General features: G+C 49.8%; 1 protein-coding gene across 2 annotated transcripts; it reads right to left on the reverse strand.

The window, feature by feature from the left end:
• Window positions 1-359: 359 nt before the first annotated feature.
• Window positions 360-19,413, reverse strand: LOC103049870 (class I histocompatibility antigen, F10 alpha chain-like). 2 transcript variants are annotated; one of them, XM_088129696.1, is made up of 9 exons: window positions 19,257-19,413; window positions 14,003-14,278; window positions 8,478-8,753; window positions 7,267-7,548; window positions 4,595-4,687; window positions 4,021-4,053; window positions 3,217-3,249; window positions 2,235-2,268; window positions 360-1,240 (listed from the first exon to the last, which is right to left on the reverse strand). In XM_088129696.1, the coding sequence occupies exons 1-8, from the start codon at window positions 19,324-19,326 to the stop codon at window positions 2,249-2,251; spliced, it is 1,083 nt and encodes a 360-aa protein (XP_087985822.1). In that variant the 5' UTR covers window positions 19,327-19,413; the 3' UTR covers window positions 360-1,240; window positions 2,235-2,248. The 2 variants fall into 2 exon arrangements, with proteins under 2 accessions (XP_087985822.1, XP_087985823.1); XM_088129697.1 differs by lacking the exons at window positions 360-1,240; window positions 2,235-2,268; window positions 3,217-3,249 and having other exon boundaries at window positions 4,013-4,053.
• Window positions 19,414-19,828: the final 415 nt, after the last annotated feature.

Here is a 19,828-nt window from a genome sequence, read left to right on the forward strand (position 1 = left end):
CACTCCTCTTCCCCAGTGTGGAAGTTGATGAGGCTCAAGGAGCAGTCACTTGGTCAACAGCCCAGGGCAAAGGTGGATCTGAGGGAAACGCAGCCTCTGTTGCCACAACCACCAAGCCAAAACCAAATAGCCATTTTGCAGAAGATTAACTGGTGATGCAGAGAAATACCTGGACATAGGAGCAAAATGTCTGCCTCCTCCCCAAAGGAGCAGACAGGAGCCACCGCAGTTCTTGCTCCTTCCAGGTTCGCCTTGGCTCCCCCACTTTCTACCACTCCAAGTGAAATCGGGGTCTCTGATCAACAAGGTGGGTCAAATCCCTCCCATTTCCAACCTCCCAAAACAGGCAGCAACTGAGATGAGAGGAAAGCAAAATCATTTATTTTCAGCAAACAATTTTGGCAATCTTACAATATGTGTGTAAAGAAGTATTATATAAAGCAAAACTCCAAATGACTTAGCCACCAGAGTTATTAAAAGAGGGTAAGAAATACTTGAATGCATATTAATGTTTTTCTACAGGAAACTGCAATTTCAAAGAGACATTATTTGCTTTCTTGACTGGGCAAAGCTGAACAATTAATTTGATGAATCAAAATCATCCCCCAAATCTCAAGGAAACTGCAGCGCTTAGGAAGGGAGCAGCCTGGCTGCACAGCTGATCTCATCTTCAATTTTTTTAAATAATTAAATCCATTAACTGAAGTCTAGAAAAGGTGTATCATGTTCTGTGTCTGAAGGCTGCCCTCAGTTGGTATATTGGTTATTTGTTAAACTTTTGGATAATCAAATAAATAATCCAATTAATTGGGCACCATATTAATTTTTTAAAGAATTAACAATTTTTTTGGAAGAAATCTCAAAGCACACTCCAGAAACAGCAGCTGAAAGAGGCATTTTCCCTTCCCATCAATGGACAGAATGTCCCTTCCAAGGTGGTTTTTCTTACAAGACATTTACTCTACATATAAAAACAAAACCTTCTTTAATTCTCCAGATGAATCAACTACATTTCCTTTTCAGGGGAGGTCCTAGAATTACTCCTGCAGATGAAAAAACCCTGATCTTCCCAGACAAAAATCTGCAAGGGCACTCATGAAAGACCCGAAATACATCCTAGTTACAGACAGCTGGAAGGGCCTGAAGAGGTCCTCCTAAGAGAACAGCGTAACTCAGCAGAAAGTTGATCGCTCTTCTTTCCTCTCTCCCTACGTGGGGAGTCTGCAGCCCCAAAGTTGCGCTACAAAGAGGGTAGAAAAAACAGGAGGGTTAGTTGGAGAGGAAGCCAAGATGAGAAAGCCCAGAGTCCAGGCTAGAGGACCAGTGCTGATCATCAAGCGAAGGAACAGAATCAGCAGCCTCAAGAGGGGGAGATGGAGATGGAGAGGAATCAGCTGGGTGGGATTTTCCGAGTTACAAGAAGGGCAGGGCTGTGAATGGCTGTTGGAGTGGGGTGGGGTGGGGTGGGGTGGGGTGGGGTGGGGCTGGAAACCTCCTTCACCAATGATAACAAGTATAGATGCCCTCCCCCTCAAATATAGAAACCCAATTCCCGCCCAAATTATTTTGTCCCTGGAACCATATGCAACAGGTCTCATGTCCTCCAGAGAGCCAAGGTCTTCTTTCATCAGCATCTGGAAGGTTGAATTCCCAGATGGACGCAAGGAGGGGAGAGAAGCCGCCTCTCCATCCATGACTGTAGGACATTCAGGAAGTCCCCTTGCTGCCCCTTCCCTCCCCTCCCCCTTGCACTGGGGACATTCTGATCTCTGCAGGTCTCTGAGCTTTGTCCATGCAAGACAATCAGATCCTGGGAGGGGCCACAGTCTGGGGCCTGCAGAATGGCCAACACCACATCCCGCTTTGGGAAGGGCCCTTCCTGGAGACAAAGAGGAGAACATGGCGCCTTCCTCCCTCAGCAACAGGGAGCAGTCAGGCTCCTCCTGTTTCTAGCAATGGTCACCTGCCATTTCCTCCGAAGGCAGGGAGGGAAAGTGGAGGCAGTTCACTCTCCTCCACCAGAAGGAACCCAGGGAGGATGGGGAGAGGCAGGCCCCTCCCCACAGCCCCACCACCTCTCCCCCAAACTCCTTTCCCTTCAGTGTTTGAGATGAGCCAGAGAGAAAGGAGAGTTTTCCCAAAGCATCTTCACTATCAATGGGTCCTTTGACCTGAAAGCCCTCACCATCCTTCCTCCTCCTCCCCCCAATACAGCCCCCACCGGGGACACTCACCTCCCAGGGGGCTGCTAAATGGCCTCGTTGCTCCCTACATTGGGAAGAAAGACAAAGAGTGAGTCTCTCCCTAGTCCAGATCCTCTGAGGAGGAGGCATCTCTCTCTGCACCATTAAACCTCTTCAGCTCCACGAACCTCTCAGAGGAGACTGGGCTGTGCAAGCAGAACAGTTGCTAACCACTGGGGCTCATGACATTTCTGGTGGTTTCCCTACTTCCCACCCAAAGCTGAGGGGCTTTTTCCTCCAAAGGAGGCCAGACTCTGCCATGCAAGCTCTGGAGCTGCCTTCCCTGCCTGAATGAAGGAGGCTGGAAATCCAACAGGGAGAGAATTTCCCTTTCTCTTCTGCAGAAACAAAGCAGTGGGAGAAAAGTGAATTTTGTAACTGTGTTAAAAATCAAGGAAAAGAGAGGAGGTGGGAGAAAAGTGAAGTACTTGATTTTGTACAGGATAAAAGGAGGAAGAAGGAAAGAAAGAGAACAAAGTTATTAAAACTTGAAGGAAAAAAGAGACTTTAGTAACTCCTTGGGATAAGCAAAAAAAAAAAAAAGTAATTTCACTTAAGCCCCCTTTTAATGAGAAACCACTTCTCCAATCCTATACTTTCTGTTCAGATACTCATGTAAAATAATTTTAGTTGTTTGTGAACAACTTGCCATCTAAGTAAAGAGGAGAAAAAACATACGGTAATTCTCTCACATTTAAGATACTACACTATGCAAAAAAGTGTCCATAGAAAGGGCAACAATATCAATTTAAATCTCAATAGATTTATCTATCCCTTGTTCTAGATCTATCCCAATAAATCCTGGTTTCACCAGAACCACACACAGAGGAAACACATGGAGTGTGCATTAGGAGGCCCTTTAAAAACAGGGGGAGTGGGGGGCTCTCCCTCTTTTCACTCCTCCCCAACCCCCAGCACTCTTGCCAAGAGCAGAATTGCTCTTCCTCATTCAGGAGCACCTCCCTTGGCTTACCTGGGCCTGAACTGTGGGATTTTTTGTCACTCGCTGGAACAGAAAGAAAAGATAGTGGGGAGGTCAGTCCCTTGGCTGGATGGGAAGAGGTGGGGAGACTCTGCTCTTTCTGACCCCAGCTCCCTCTCCCCTTCACACACAGACGCACAAATACACCGACAGAGTTTCAACCAAACTCCTTTAGCTAAGAGACATACCAAAGAATTCTTAACATACATACATACACACATACATACTTACATATATCCACACAGAGCAATATTTCAGCAATTCTACAGCCACAGGGTGCAGCTGAGGTGAGGATACGGATGGCTCCAAAGTTTCTTTTTCCAATCAATTCATACTCTGAGAGCCTTGTGATGGCAGACTGAGAGGAGATCTAGCTGGCATCTACCAAAGCTTCTTTTCTCCTAAATCCCTTCTTTGTTCACTACTTTTATGGAGTTTCCTGAACAGATTATGGCCAAGCCTCTCCTCTCCGGATACTTGGAAAACAGAACAGCTTCTCCATCAGATGGATCTTCCACCCAATCAGGTCTTCTCACCTTCTTGAGGGTTCCTTATACCAGACGTTTCTCCTTGTGGTCTCTACTTCTGGGGATAACCTGGCTTTAATGAAAAGGGGACCCACCTCCCCCAACCTGGTTCTTGGGAGGAAGAGGAAGATAGCACAATACTGCAGCTTCATGAGCTGCTTTTGTGTTTGGACACACACAAACACATACACACACACACCCTTCAACTGATGCTACCTCTGATCCCCTCTCTGAATTGGAGCTAACATAAAGAGGACAAATCACTCACTTAATGCTGCCTTGTAGCCTTCTTGATGTTTCTCTGGAAGGACAAAAATCAGTCAGAAATAAAAAGAATCCACCAGAGATCATCCAATCTCTCCCTCTGGAGGAGGAAGAGCCCCAGGAGGTGTTTTCACAGTTGTTTAGTCACAACCTCTCCTGGCAGCTACTATTTAAGAGACACAGGAAGATCTTCAGCCTGCAAAGACACCACCTGATTTGCTCCAGGAGAGACCTTCTGCCTCTGAGATGGATGGAGGGAAATGGGGAAAGCAGCAGCAGCTGCAAGAGGAGGAAGATTTTCACTGAAATCCTCCTCTGCTGGTCTTTGACCAAAGCCTTTGGAAGGGACAGAACCGCATCCTCCCAGCTAAGAAGAAGACACGACTGTCTGGACCTCAGACTCTGCTGAGCCAAGACTGGAATCCCAGCAAGAGGCCGAGATTTCAGATGCTCCCAAAGAGGGCTGGGAAAACAGGGAAGAAGCCAGCCCAGAAGGAGCTTCCAAAGGGAGAGGCTTGGGAGGAATCTCCCCACCTTCCTTAACAACCACCCAGCAAAGGTAGTTACAGGATACTTACTGAGAAATACCAAGATCCCAACAATCCCAACAATCACCAGGACAACAGCCACAACAGCCACAACGCAGCCAATGATGAGCCCCAAGTTAGATTCTGGAAGTGAATTGGGAGAAAGAGCAGATAATTGATGGAGAACCCCAAACAATCATCCCCAGTAGGAGAGAGACCTAACACAGCCAAAAGACTGGAAATACCCCAAATTAAAAAGAATAAGGGCTCATCCTTACATCCCTCTAATTGTAGCATGAAGACCCCTTGCTAACCATGGTTAGAGGACGTTCCTCATGACGCTGCCTTCGTCTCACACCAGCCCAGCCGAAGGCAGCTATTCATCTTTAGCTGTCCAGCTCAAAAGCAGCAGTTTGTAACCTTGTGGCTTGCAGCAGTTTACAGAAATAAACACTTCAACAACACAACAATATAAACAAAACTAGTGAAATCTTAAACACATTTTTGTTCTTTTTACACGCTGCCCCAATATGTCATGACTGCAGGTGGAATTGGGCAGCTCTGTACGCTATCTTTTTTCTTAAGCTTGAATATTTGCATTTAATCATTTAAAGTAAAAGGGTTCCTATCACCTATCTCTTTTTTTAAGTATACAGTTTCATTCTGTTCCTCTCTTGTAAGATTGGTCTGTCCCCAGAGCAGAAGAAAGGAGTGAATCCTCACTTCTACACTCTGTCACCTGGCCAGGGAGTGGCAGGACAACAACTGTTTCCGCCTTTGCGTTTGGAGCTTTCGACTGCCAGGAAGGCAGCCCAGGAGGTGGGAATCCTCTTGCCTCAGGCACACCCCGGGGTTAGAGGGAGGACCCCGGGAAGGCCTTTCTCTAATTTAAATCCATGCCCTGCATTCAGGAATGAGGGACAACAGATCTTGTCCTCCATCTCTGTGACAGCGTCCGCTCATTCAACAAATGCTATCACAGACCGCCACCCCTTTTCTCAAGGCTAAACACGCTGAGCTCCTTCTCTTCATCTACAGAGGATTCTCTTCATCTACAGAGGATTCGGTTTTTATCCCCGATCAGCCTTGTTGCTCTTCTGGGAACCTTTTCCAATTGCTCTGAATCTGCATTAATGGGTCTTTCCCAGAATGGGCTCTGGGAATAGAGGACGCAGGGCTGATTCTTCTGGCCCCCCATCTGATACCCTCCACTTGATGAGGATCCATCAGTGGGCCCTCCTTGAGGAAGATGGTCCAGCCAGCTGTGGATCCCCTTAACTGTCAGGCCATCCGACCTCCTTTAATTCGCAGAAGAGGCCTCTGACTCCCTCCAGATGGAGCTTTTACCAGACAAAATGCCTGATTTACCATAACAATTTAATCCCATGAAACATCCAGATGACCCTGTCATCTTTCAGAGATAACTGAGTCTATCTGTTTCCTATTTCATTCTGATCAACAACAAATAAGAGAGAACAAAAGAACTTTAAATTTCTCTTGCACAAAACTCATGGCTCTCACTGAATGCCATGGTGCTTGTGATTTGATACTTGGTAAAGAAACCAAAGGGGTATTTTATTGTGCCTGTGTCAGAACCTCCAGCAATCAGTCTATCAGCTCATTAGTTGCTTGCTTGTTTCTGCCATTAGTTTAGCAGGGGGAAGGGGGAGCAAGGAAGGTGAGACCTTAACCCAGATGGACTGTTATCTGAAGCCAGGAAGGTACAAGGTCGCACCAACATGAGAACCCAGGACTGGCTGAGGGGAAGGAGGGTAAACAGGAGGGTAAAAGTAGAGTGGGAAAGCGCGGGCTTTTAGTTTCAGCAATGCTCTGAAGCTGCATGTACATCTCAATAAATGAATTTCTTTTTGAGCCTAACTCAGGTTTCAAGAGATCTTTCTTCGTGGAGGTTTGAACATCGTAGACCTGACAGTCTGGGATATCAGCATAAAAATAAAATTTGAGCATTTTTTGTATAATTGTGATGCTATCGTCAATAAAAGACTGATATTCTGCAGTTTTGGAAGTCCAGGGTAAAAAAATGTCAGTGGAAGTTATCAGCATACACAGAGTTGTCTGACACAAGGCTTTTGCCTTTGGTTTTCGGCTGAGCCTCAGGAATCCCAGCAGATCACTGATCGTAAAACAATGTCTGCGCCTCTTTCTTAGAGCAGCAACACACAGTGACGTTTTGTTCTTTACAGGAGGAAAGCCGTGTTCGTCTAAGATGGCAAAAAATCAGACTGGCAGCCCCTTTGCTGACTACTGATGTACCAGTCCAGCCACTCTATGCATTTCCTGAAGGGAGCCGCAGTTCACAACTTTGAATACAATTTGGCACTCAGAAAAGGGGCTACCTGACTCCTCCTGATTTTTGCACTGGAGGAATTCCAAACAAAAGAAAACCTGTTTCTGGGCTCAGCATAACTCCTCCTGCTCTGCTGGAGGCAGCAAACAGGCCGGGAGGGAGGCTAAGGGAGGATCTGGGTGCATCTCCTCAGGAAGGGCCAACCACTGGGGTGGGACTCCGCTGCTTCCTTTCAAGAACCAGAAGCCGATTCTACGGACTGTTCCCTGCACGTCCACAAACCTCAAACATGGGAAAAACCACTGGATTAAAGCTCAAGGATGCTTACATCTGGACACAGCTGGGGTCAAATTTCTTTCCCTCAATCCTCCACCCTGAAAAAGAGCCCAGCCTCTCCCTCCCTGCAGCCTCTCACCCTTCAAGGCTTTGTCCACAGGCTTCCACAGGCTGTCATGCTCCACGTGGCACCGATAGCGGTCCCTCTCTTGGGGATCAATCCGGATGCTGAGCCAGTAGTGGTAGGTCCCATCTGCATTGGGGGCCACAAACCCACGAAAGGTGTCCTGCAGCCAGACCTCCCCGTCCCTCCTCCAGGAGGCGTCGATCTCCTTGGGGTAGAAGCCATCCACGCGGCAGACGTGAGTTTCCATCCCATCGTCGGCCTCCGTCTTGCTGCTCACCGTCACCACTGGGGCCTCTGCAGAAACAGCACCTCCGGCATTAACTCTGAGCCCCTCCAGAGCCCGGAAGGGGGACGAGAAACTTGACAGGCAGGAAATGCTCCCCCTACTTAGTTTTAATGCAGGGATTTAGCACTCCGCACCTGCAGCGTCTCCAACAGTTTTGGGAAATGCTCCAAATGTGGAAAAGGCTCAGCCACAAGGACTCCTGATTTTGAGTCCTTCCCAGTGACTCAGTCTGAAAAATCTCTGCCAGCAAATTGAGGGTCCAAGGAAATTCCACATGACCTGGTTTGAACTCTGACTGATCTTGGGCTGCTCCCTTCAGGGGAGGGTACCAGAGCTGCTCTTTTAAGTTCCCTTTCAAAAGAACAACACAGAAGTTTCTCCCTACTTTTTGGGTCCTTTCCGCTCCCCCAAATCTTGGGCTGCTCCAGGCCCCTTTCAAGGGACACCAAAACCTCCAGAGGGGGAGAGCCAGGGGTGGGGGGTGCAAGGGAGGAAGGGAGGGAGCCCCCTGTGGGATGGGGAGGGAAGGACAGTTGCTGGGAGGAAGTCAAGGCCACGCATCACACTTGGCCATGTTTTGGCTAATGGTGGCTTCACTGAAGAACCCCAAGTGGCCCTGTTGCCTCCTCGTGGGCTGTGCACAGGACACCCCAAGTGCTTTTGCTGCCTGACCCACACAGACACCCGCCAGGCCCTTAATTCTGGCCAGCCACACCTATGGCTTGGGAGGGCAGAGGCTGCGGTTCCTGCACAACGTAATGGCTGCCTGGCAATGGGAACTAAGCAGGGCTTCCCGCGTCCTGGAGAGGCAGGAAGGGGAGGAGGGGGATTCCCTCCCGGGCATCCAGGCTGCAGACCAGGGACCCAAAGGGGGCCGAATGTGTGCAAGAAGTCCAGCCATAAAGGAGGAAAGCCCAGCCTGGGCCCAGATGCTCACCTGTCCTCAGCAGCGTCTCCTTCCTGAAGGACAGGTACCTCTTCAGCCACTCAATGCATTCCTCCTCCAAGTAGGCCTTCGTTCCCTGATTGAAGCCTGAATCAGCGTCCCACTTCCTCTGGGTGATCTGGGCCTGGGAGTCAGGAGCCACCCAGGTGAGGGTCTTCTTGTCGAAAGTGATGAAAGTCCTCCCGTCATAGCCAAAGCGCATAAACCCTCCTTTGCTCTGATTTCCCCGGAGCTCACAGCCGTACATCCACTGCCAGGTGTGAAGGCCTGAAAGAGGGAGAGGAAGATGGTTTGGGGAATGCTCAGGAGAGACAGAGACCCCTCCCTGCAGGGACTTTGACACAGGTCGGTGGCAGCAAGAAAAGGGATAAATAATAAATAAAGAAATACATTTCCCCCCATGAAGCTCCTCAGGCCCCCACCATTCTACCCCCAAATCAGACCTTGAGGGTCTCCAGACCCAGCTGCCCCCCACTTGAAACCCACCCTTTTCCCTCCATCTTCTCCCTCCCCCAAAGTCTCCTTCTGGGCGAAAGGCAGAACAAGCAGCGCCATCTTGGCCTTGGATCCACAGAGCCCAAAGTCCTCTGTCTGGAGGCTCAGTGCAGAGAAAAATGGCCAGAAGGGGGGCGAGGGGCAGAGGGGGCCCCCTAAACCCCATGTCAAGACCACCAAGAGAGGCTCCTCAGAGGCTTCTTTTCTCAGGAACAGCCCCACTCCTCCCCCCCGTCTGCCTTGGGGTCCCCTGATCAGACCCCTCATTGAGATTTTTCATTCACACGTGCCCAGGATGGGGGCTCTGATTCCCCCCCCCCCAAATTATAGAGGGTCCAGTTCCCACAACCTCCTTTTCCTCAGAGAGAAGCCAACTCAGGGGCCCTTCCCCAGTTCCTCTGCTCCCCAAAGGAATGGGGGATGGCAAGGGGTTCCCTAGTCTCTGCCCCTCTACACACTGCCCCCCAAAAGGGAGAACCTCCTGGCCCAGAAGGAAAAGTGTCCAGGGCCCATGAGGGCTTGGCCCCCTGGAAATGGCCCCTATTGCTCTCTCAGGAGTCCTCCACGTCTAAATAGTTGCCTCCAAATCCTCAGTCCCCCACTGAGATTTTTGCATTCACACATCATGAGGATGGGGGCTCTGGTTCCCCCTTGAAGAAGTATAGAGTCCAGTTCCCACAACCTCCTTTTCCTTAGAGAGAAGCCAACTGAGGGGCCCTTCCCCTGTTCCTTTGTTCCCCAAAGGAATGGGGGAAGGCAAGGAGTTCCCCAGCCTCTGATCCTTCACCTATTGCCCTCCAAAAAGGGGAACCTCCCAGTCCAGAAGGAAAAGGGTCCAGGGGCCAAGAGGGCTTGGCCCCCTGAAAATGTGTGAGTAGTTGCCCCCAAATCCTCCAAGAGGGAGAACGAACACCTCCATTTCCTCACTAGTGTTCAACGGAAACAAAGCCCCCCAATTGCCCCCAGTTTCCCCTCCCTCGATCTCAGACTGGGTCCCTGCGTCTCCCCCCAGGATGGAGCCCCTGCCCTCTAGCAGGAGCCTCGCCATGGAAAGGGCAGCTGTCAAGTTCCATTTTCAGTTCCCAGGATCAGAAAAGGCAGCAGAGGATCCCAGGGGGACTGAGAAGAGATGGAGGCGCAGAAGAAATGGAAGGGTGGAGCTTCCTCCAACTTTCTTTCTGCCACTCCTCTGTTTGGGGGAGTCTTGTGGGGAAGCGAAGGGATCCCAGGGCAGGAGCAGTTGCCTGAATCTGCAGCTGCATAGAGGGACCAAGAATCGTGTGGCCTCAAAGAGGATCCGGTCGATCTGGGCAGAAGCTGGCAGCGATCCTGGTGACCGTAAATTGTGGTATGCATTCACAAGGCCTGGCCCCCACTTTGGGCTAACCAGAAACAAACCATGGCTTAGTGCAATGTGGGAATGAAGCCTTGAAGGGCCACAAAGAAATATTTTCCTTAGGAACAGTAGCAAGTGGCCCAATATTTATTTTTATTTATTTTTATTTCAAATTTAGTCACCGCCCATCTCATTCAAAGAGTGACTTGCACGCCCAAAGTGTCATTGACCTTTTAAATGGATTTTGAAGCTTAATTGTTTTTTAATGTAGCCTCTTCATGGCCCCTTTGACACATTCACATGGGGGTTTTATGATTCCGTGATTCAGATCTAAGTGGGAAGCTGAGAATCGGGTTCAAGAAAGAACGACTGGAGTGACTCCGCTTCCTTGGCCAGGAGACCAGCTGCAGGAGCAGCTTCGGACCAAAAATGGCCGGAGGGAGCCCAGACTCAGTGAGAGACAACAAGTCATGGAAATGTTCAATGCAGGGGAAAATTTCTCAAATCAATAAAGGTTTTGGTTTTACAGTTGAAATATTTGATATCTGCTTATTTTATATAACATTCTTATAGAATTATTCCTTATTTCTAGGTCTCTATAATGAGACTATTTCTATGCCTTACTACTATAGGTCTCATCCTATGTATCCGATGTAGAACAGCCAGATTGGGTAATAGCTTTGTCCCCCAGGCTATTAGATTCTTGAATGTTTAATAAGTCTTTTTTTTTTAATGGAATGTCAAATGTGTACAGAATGTACATTTTATAGTAACTATGGTATTTTTATTTGTATTTTAGCGTCTGATTGTAATTGTGAGCCAACTGCAACAGAATTTCATTTTATTATGCACTTGGTGTATAGTGTATAGTCGAATGACAATAAAGTGTTTCTTCTTCTGTTTATGAATCTGTCCATTATTTATACATTTATTTCTTTTTAAAGGCTGCCTTCAGGTGCTCAGGGCAGCACATATAGTGTACCCTCCTCCCCGCCACAACAACCCTGTGAGGTAGGTTGGGATCAAAAGGTGGGACTGCCCCAAAGCCCCCCGGGAGCCTCACACTACTTTTTTCTCCAGGCTCCTACTGCAGGTCCCCCCTTGAATTTCTGCATCTCCACCCTCTGCATCTCTCCTTCGGCTGGGTCTTCTTTGCCTGCGTCTTCACAGAGGCAAATTGGGGGAGTCCCTGAGCCTTTGCTCTGTTCTCAGGAGGGGAACCAGCTGAGCTGAGCTCCGGAGCGGTGACACGAGAAGCAGCGCTGGGCCTTATGGACAAACTGAGCTTCAGCAAATCACCGGACCCCGATGAGATCCACCCAGGGGTTAGGAAGGAGCTCAGAGCTGAGATTGTGGACTTTCTCATTCAAGTATGCAACCTGTCTCTATGCTCAGCCTCTAGAGTTGAGGACTGGAAGGTGGCCAGTGTAACTCCAGTTTTTAAGAAGGGCTCATGGGGAGATCCAGGACGTTACAGACCTGTGTGCTTAACATCTGTTCTGGGGAAGAGAGTGGAAACTGCTATCAAAGATAGAATTACCAAACATCTGGAGACACAGGCCTTTCTCAAGGATACCCAACATGGCTCCACTAAAGGAAGGGCCTGTCTAACTAATCTATTAGAGTTTTGAGGGTGGTAAAAAACACATGGATGAGGCTGAACCACTAGACATCACCTACTCCGATTTTCAAAACGTCTTTGATAAAGTCCATTATCAAAGACTTCTCAGCCATGGAATAAAAGGGCAGGTCCTCTTGTGGGTTTCCCAGGGTTTTCTCCTAGGACTTTCTTTTCAATAGATTTCTAAATAATATGGAGCAGGGAATGACTCGTGGAATTTGCTGATGGCACTAAGGGGTTCAGAGTGGTAAAAACCCTAAGGGACTGCGAAGAGCTGCAAAGGTTCTCTGCCCATTAGGGGAGTGGGCATCAAAACAGTAGAGGTCAGCCCATGTGACACACGCTGGGCCAAAAATCCTGATAGAAGCTAATGGGATCAGAGCTAGTTGGGACAAATGAGGAAAGAAAACTTGGAGTAAAGGGAAACAGTTCAATGAAGGTGTTGACAGAGTGGGCATCTGCTGTAAAAAAGGCCAACAGTGTGCCAGGGATAATAAAAAAGGCTTTGAAAACAGAGAGGCTAATATCATAATGACCTCATAGAAATCAAGGGTGAGACCACATCTGGAATATTGTCTGCAGTTCTGGTCGCCACACCTCAGAGAGGATCCAAGGGAGCCAGAGAAGGGTCGGAGGAGGGCGACTCAGAGGATGAAAGGGGTGAAGCAGCTTCCCTGTGAGGAAAAGTTGCGGCATTTGGGGCTTGTTAGCCTCGAAAGGAGGCAAACAAGAGGGGACCTGACTGAGGAGTACAAAACCACGCATGGTATGGAACAGGTGGACAAGGAGAAGCTCTTTCCCCCTTCCCCAAAGACTAGAACCGGAAGTCACCCAATTAAACTGAATCCTGGAAGAACCAGGACAGAGAAAAGGAAACATCTGTTTATACCATGCAGAATTCAACTTTGGCATTCGTTATCATGAGGACTGGCGCTGGATACCAGCTGGGCTGCTCCTAAAGAAGGTTGGGCCAATTCAGGGAAGTCCAGATTTGGGATCTGGGGAGACCCTCCCGGGAGCAGGGGCAGAACTAGCGAAGCTCTTGTGTCTGCCTGGAGGGGGGGAAGAGAAGGGCAGAAGTGGGGCGGCGCGTCCTTGTGATGAAAGAAGAGAAAATGGCTTATGTTTGTGGAGAAGATTTACCTCAGCAAAAAGCAGTCTACAGTTTGCTCACAGCCCTACCGTAAATAAGACTCCTTTAAACTGAATCTTGTGCCCCCAAAGATGTTGGGGGGGCTGCCAAGGAAGGGCTTCCCCCCTTAAGGGCAGCCCCACCGAGAGGACAGTGCAGGAGATCAGCCATGGTGCACCACTGCTGAGAAGACACGGCAGTCCGACCGGCTCAGGAAGGGCCCCAAATGGGGGGTCTCTTCCTTTTCTCTCCTTCCCCCCCAAGATGGGAAGGAGGCTGGAAGTGGTCTTTGGCCCCCCCAAAAGCCCCAGCCCCACTTGGCATCCCTGGCCTCTTCTTCCAACTGGAGGAAGAGAAGAGGCTCCTGGCCTTTGGGCCCCACTCGCCCCTCCAAAAAGGGGGGGGGCAGAAATGCTTGTCCTTGGAGGGAATGAGCCTGGGGGGGATCTGGTCTCCCCAGCTGGATCTGCACTTGATCCCTCATTTCTCTGAGGTGAAAACAGAAGGACAAGGATCAGCTTCCACCAGGATCTTCTTAGGATCCACTTGCCTTCTGGGGAGGGGGAGACCTGTTATCCCCTTCCTCCCCCACAGCATCCTCCATCAAGGCCAGGCTCTCTGTCTTTCCTGGGGAAGAATCGGGGGGGAGGAGACTTTGGTCTGTTCTTTACTTTATATTGCTCCTGTGCTATATAATATATATATATATTTAGTTTAAAAACGTTTTTAGTAACTGTATTCTAAGCAGAGAACCTCAGTTATGGGACGAGGATAAAATTATATTAATTTTTTTAAAGCAATAAAAATACTTTTAAAATAAACTTTTTAAAAAGTGTGGAAGCAGCCTTTTCCCTGGGAGGGACCCCCTTTCTCCCCCTCCTGCTCCCGGGGGGGAATATGGGGCCGGAGGAGCCACCCGACCCATCACTCACCTTCGCTCTGATTGTAGCGAATCCTTGCAATCTCCAGGTTTGCTCTGAACACCTCCTCATTGCCACGCGCTCTCTGGGTCTGAGTTTCCCAATACTGGGGGTCTTCCTTCCCCACCTCCTCCATCCAGGAGACTCGAGGCTGCATCTTCCTGGTGTTGCTGTCGTAGTAAACGAAGACTTGATCGTCCACGTACCCCGGAATGACAAAGTGGGGCAGCCCCTGACTGGGGTCTGACATGGAGGTGAAGAAATACTTCATGGAGTGTGAGGATGAGCCTGGAAGGGACCCAGAGGGGCAGAGTTAGGGGGCTTCCGCTGAGGGACCCTGATGCTATGGGACCCTGCCATTTTGAGGGTCTGGGGAGGAAGAAGAGACTGGGGGGGCTGGGGGGCCGAGGAAGAAAGGGAAAGGAAGGGGGAGAAGATGGAAGAGGGACAGGAGGCCGAGGGCGGAAAGAGGGAGCGACTGAGAGGCAAAGAAGCAACTTCTGGAGGGCCTGAAGGGTTGGAGGGGAGAGAAGTTGGGGGATGAAAGAGGAAGGGAAAGCAGGGCCAAAGGGTAAGCAGGGCCAAAGGGCAAGCAGGATCCCCAAACCGTATCTGCCCCCCCAAATTGTTCCCTCCCCCCTTCCAGCAAGGCCTCCCTCAAACCCTCTTCTGGATTGTGGAGACTCTGCCCCACGGAGGCTGCAGTCACCCCACAGAGAGGATTCTATCCCCAGAAGCTCAAAAGCAGCAGGAAACCCCACCTAATCACCCCAACTTTCCATTCACAGGAAAAAAAATATTCTCACCTCACTGAGGGCCAAAATGGGTTGCTAATAGTGCAGATTTTAGGGGAGATTTTATAAAATGGGGAGGGAAAGGGGGGAAGGAGGAATCTGGGTGAGACCAGAGGCCATGGGACCCTTGGGGGCAAAGCCAAACTGCTTGCCAGGAGATGTGGGCAGTCAAAGGGGGGAGCGAAGGGAGCGGGAATGAAGCCACACAGCCCCCGTGGATCTTCCTGCTTGGCCCCCGGCTGGGAGATTCCCCCTCCAGTCCCAGAGTTAAGGCATCTGAACAGGAATTGGCTTTGAACCCAGGACCAAATGGGTCACCGTCATTCCACAGAAAATCTCACTGCTGACTATCCCAAGATCTCTTAAGTTCAGCAACACAATTAGGGTACAGAAACCGTTCTTCCCAGGGGCTTGCAACACCCAAGATTTACTCTAGATCTAAAGCACCTTGTTCACTTTCCAGGGAACACCTTCAGGAAGTTCTCCTCCTTCTGGACTGATCCTGCACTTTTCTCCAGCAGCACTTTGGAAATCACCCTCCACAAGCAGAATCACAGCATCCGCGAGTGGAAAAGAGCCACAGAGGTCCCCCAGTCCACCCCTGCTCAGTGCAGGGACCCCAATGAAAGCCTCTTTCTTCCCCCCAAGATGGCTCCAGCCTCCGCTTCAGCCTCTCCAGGGAAGGGGAGCCCCCAACTCTCTGGACAATGGGTTCCCTGGTCAAACTGCTCTTACTGAAACATTCAACCAGAACCTACATCCCTCTCTGTTAAAGCCACCACGTTATGAATTATTGGATTGGATTTTTCTAATCCAATTGAAAGGGAACTTTGTTATGGCCAAAGATCAGCACAGAATAATAATACCGCTAAAAAAATGAATTATTATGATGAAGACAGGCAACATACAAAACCATCATCATAGAATCAGGTCTAACACAATAAATAGAAAAAACAGTATTACAGGAGAATCAAGTCTATAAAGATATATAATAGGCAAACCAAACCTTAGCAGAAATAAATAAGGTATGGACAAACCTAACTACTATAAAATGTTCCTACTTGAAATATACTAAACCAGCTGTGGAGAAAAATTGTGCAACATTCCAGCGACAGCAGAGCTCCCATCAGACACCAGGAGAGATGCGTAGAAACTCTTGGGAAGTCTGCTAGCCATGGTGAGATAAAGGTGCTTTGCACGTGGCTGTAATGTTGACAAGTGAGTAATTTCCCCCTCCCCCTCCCCCTCCCTCTCCCACAGGGGTGCAGTCCTTCTGGGGAGGGGTCTTTTCTGTCCCTCCCCTTGAGCCCCCCGAAAGGAAGAGCCCCCCACTTGGCCAGGGGGAGAGCTCTCCTGTGCCCCGAATAAACCAACAGGGTAAGGCGAGAGGCAGATCTCTGGAAGATCTGGGGCTTGTTTTCAAGACAGCTTGTCCCAAAATGCTTAGAACGATCTGACAGAATCCAGGGGCCAAGGCCTCTCCCCACAGGAAAAGTGGTTTCAGTTAACAGGCAAAAATTAGGAGCCAGAATCTGTCCTCGACCTTCATCGCCCCCGACTCCAGGCACAGGGACCTTGAGAAGCACAACAAGGTGCCTGAAACATCACCTGGAGGAATCAGGGCTGGACGTGCTCCAAAGAGCCAAAGCTGGAAAATGATCCAAGCTGCACCCCATAAGTGAGCCAGGCAAAAGATTTAGCTGGGAATAATTTCAGAGCCGCTGGAAGGCAACACCTCCCCTGCCCCCCACCATTTGCTAGAAGGGAGTCAAGGCAATGTAGCTGGGTGTGCCCTTCCATTACCTGAGGCATGAAATACTCCCCCCCCCCGCATTTAAAGCATGAAAACTGTACAATGCAAACTTCATTCACATGCCAGGAATAGGTTTTTAGGACTTCTGGCAAACACCATCATTTTGTGGTTTGAGCAATTCATCTCCAGCTGAGGGTCTTGACAATATTGAGCCTGGGTTCACGATGCCTCCTAGGGCCAGTGGGATTCCAGAGAGGATCGCAGCATTGTCAGCACAAAGAAAGGTAGAAAAGCCCCTCAGCCAGCTTGGGAGGACGGGGATCTGGGCCATCCAACTCTCCAAATGATCAATGACTGTCAATGTAAATGCTTAGGTCAATCTTTCTCAAAGTCAGCCACTTGGACTTCAGTGTGGACCAACTCCCAGAATTCCCCTTCCGTCCCAGAAACCCATGGGGTCTCCCCAGCCTGGCCCCACCCCATGCCCAGCTGAGGCTGCTTGGGAGTTCCTGCTGCCAACACCCATTTTTGGGGTGGGGGGGATACAGTGGCTCACCTGGTGTCCTCTATAGCCCTTCTGGTGAATCAAAGGCAAACATGGAAAATTATCGCTGTTCTAGAGCAGCATTTTTCAACCTTAGCCACTTTAAGACGTGTGGACTTCAACTAACATGCTGGCTGGGGAATTCTGGGAGTTGAAGTCCATACATCTTAAAGTGGCTGAGGTTGGGAAATGCTGCTTTAGAGCGCCCTTCCCCAACTTGTTCCCCTCCAAGGGGTAGCCCCAGGGATTTGGAAAATGGTGACACATTAGGACAAGCAATTTGAGAGCAACAAAGATTTAAAAGAGGTAGTATTCCCCACCCCTACCCCCCACAAAATAGGACCCCTCCCAAGCTGAGGGCTGCATTAAAATATTCAGCCCACTTTTATTAATATTTGCAGAGAATGTCCATCAAGGGGATTGGATAGAATTTTAAAAGAATATCCTGGAGTTGCCAATCGAGCACTGAAATACCTTTGAGGGAACCTGCTCTTGACACACAGCAATTAAAAATAAGTATAAAATTGGGCTGAATGTAGAAGATGATTCCACTTACAACTTTTATCCAAGGAAAAGCAATCACATTCCAGTCCTTCAACCCTGATTTCTTTGTTAAAATTTTAACCTCCCAAGAATTGTACAATTTGAGAGTTTTTATTTTTTTTAACTAAAAGCTTCTGCAGCCTGAAAAAGTTTGAAAACCCCTGCAATAGGCTAGGATTATTTGTTAGAAAAATATCAACTAGACATTCAGTCAGAACATTTTAAAAAGCCGGAAATGACACTATACAATACGATTTGAAAAGCAGTACAAAATGTATTTTCTCTTTCTCTCTTTCATCCTATTCTCAAAGAATATCCCACAGTGGTGTCCAAACTTGGCAGATTTTGAAAAAAAAAAGAAGCAGGAAAGGAACTGTTCAATCCTTGGCTGGGAGACCACCAGGAAATCTCAGGGGCTGAAGGCAAGGCTAGAAACTCACAAAAACATCCCACAAGATGGCAACAGAAAATCACTTCTCTACTGTTACTAAAAAGGAACATGGGTAAGTCCTTGAAGTCACGGGAGTTGAGTTCAATCTGCAGGAGATCTTGCCTTTTTTCCTGGAATGGGGGGTGACCTACAGTAGTAGAGACTCTGTAGTTCCCCCCTCCCAATTCTGGCATCCTGGCCTTGATGCAAAGCCCACCATAAAGGAGAGACACCTTTTGTCCTTCTGCGGGAAGGTTGGAGCCCAAGAAGGCATTGCAAGAAATGAGGAGGAGCGTGGCAGTGCCTTTTCCCAGGAACAAACTTTATGAAATCTGGAGCTCCCTCAGTTGCCCTCAGATTTTTTTGTGACCAGATGTGGACTAACACAACTCTCCTCTTCCATTGCAGGAAAGAATTTAAGCAAAGCACAACTTTGCCATTTGGCCCAGTGAAATTTAGGCAGATTGAGAAAAAACAAGGAGAATCTTGAGAGGCAAATCCCTGGCTATCCCAGAAACAAGCTCAGGGGATATTAGGGTTTTGGGTGGGTGGGGGGAGAAGATCGAGGCCTGGGTGAAAATCAAGCTGGACGGTTCTTTAGGAAGGGTGTTCAAAGAGCGTTTCTCGGCAGACTCTCACCCCGCTGCATTCTCACGGCCACCGTAACCCGATCGCTCCCTCGCACAGCCTCCGCGTTTCCCAATCCGCGGAAGCGATCCGAGAAACGGGCTGGTCCTCCCAGCGCCCGAAGCCCGAAGGAGCAGCCCAGCCGCCGCCAGAGGCAGGCGAGGCGGCCGAGCGGAGGGGCCGTGCGGGGGCAGCCGGGAGCTCTGCGGGACGGACGCGCCCACGGGTGGGCGAGCGCGGCCTCCCGACCCCCTCCACTTGCAGGGACGGGAAGGAGGCGCTCGGGGGCGCCCAGGGAGACTCGGCTGGCAGCTGGAGGGGGGCCCTTGGCCTATCCCTGGAGCGGCTCTCCAGGGGGGAGGGGGAAGAGCGGCAGCAGAGCCCCACTCACGCTTTGGGGCCCACTCTGAAAGTAGCAGCAGCTGGAGGGAGAGCGGACTAGAGAGAGGACCGAATCAGGGTTCTACATCTGGGGATCATCTTTTGGGGTGGGAGGAGAGAGAGAGAGATTCCCTGGATGAATTCCCACCAGCAGAAAAAAGAATGGAACCCCCGACGCCCCAGAAGGGACTCACCGAAGCAGCTCTCCAGAAGGGCGACCACCGCCAGCACCCGAAGCCACAGGGACACAGAGCGCAGAGCCATCCTGTCCGCAAACCTCCACCTGCGCTCCGCTCCCCTTCAGTCGCAGACTAGGAATGAGGCGCAGCGGCTGAGTAACACCGTAATAATCCAGAGCGAGCAGCCTATTGGCCAGGCTTAACCAGTAGAAAAAAAGCATTCCCCTGTCGTCTGTGGTTGCTAGGCGGACGAGCAGGCGCAACCAGCGAGAGGCTGGAAAGGAAAGCGAAAGTTCCTTCGGGAAAGTCCCCTTGCAGGGATTCCGCGCCTTGGGGGAGGGGCGGAACTGCGGGGCTCGAAAGAGCGGGAGGGGGGAGGGGAGGGGAGGGGCGCAGGCGGGGGTGGCGTCCCTTTTGGACCTCACAGAGCCCCTCGCAGGCGGGGAAGAGGCGAACGTCGGAAACCGCGAGTGAACTCGGTTCTGCTCAAAACGCAGGTTGAGGTTGGTGCAGATGAATATCACGCAATGATGGAAAGACCATTTCAACACTGCAAAACTCTCAATGTGTTTGCAAGATTTCAGTGC

Source organism: Python bivittatus, unplaced genomic scaffold (genome assembly GCF_059951505.1).
Source record: "Python bivittatus isolate LINGU-HERP-01145 unplaced genomic scaffold, Pbiv_v1 ctg000810_np1212, whole genome shotgun sequence".
Classification (NCBI taxonomy): domain Eukaryota; kingdom Metazoa; phylum Chordata; class Lepidosauria; order Squamata; family Pythonidae; genus Python; species Python bivittatus.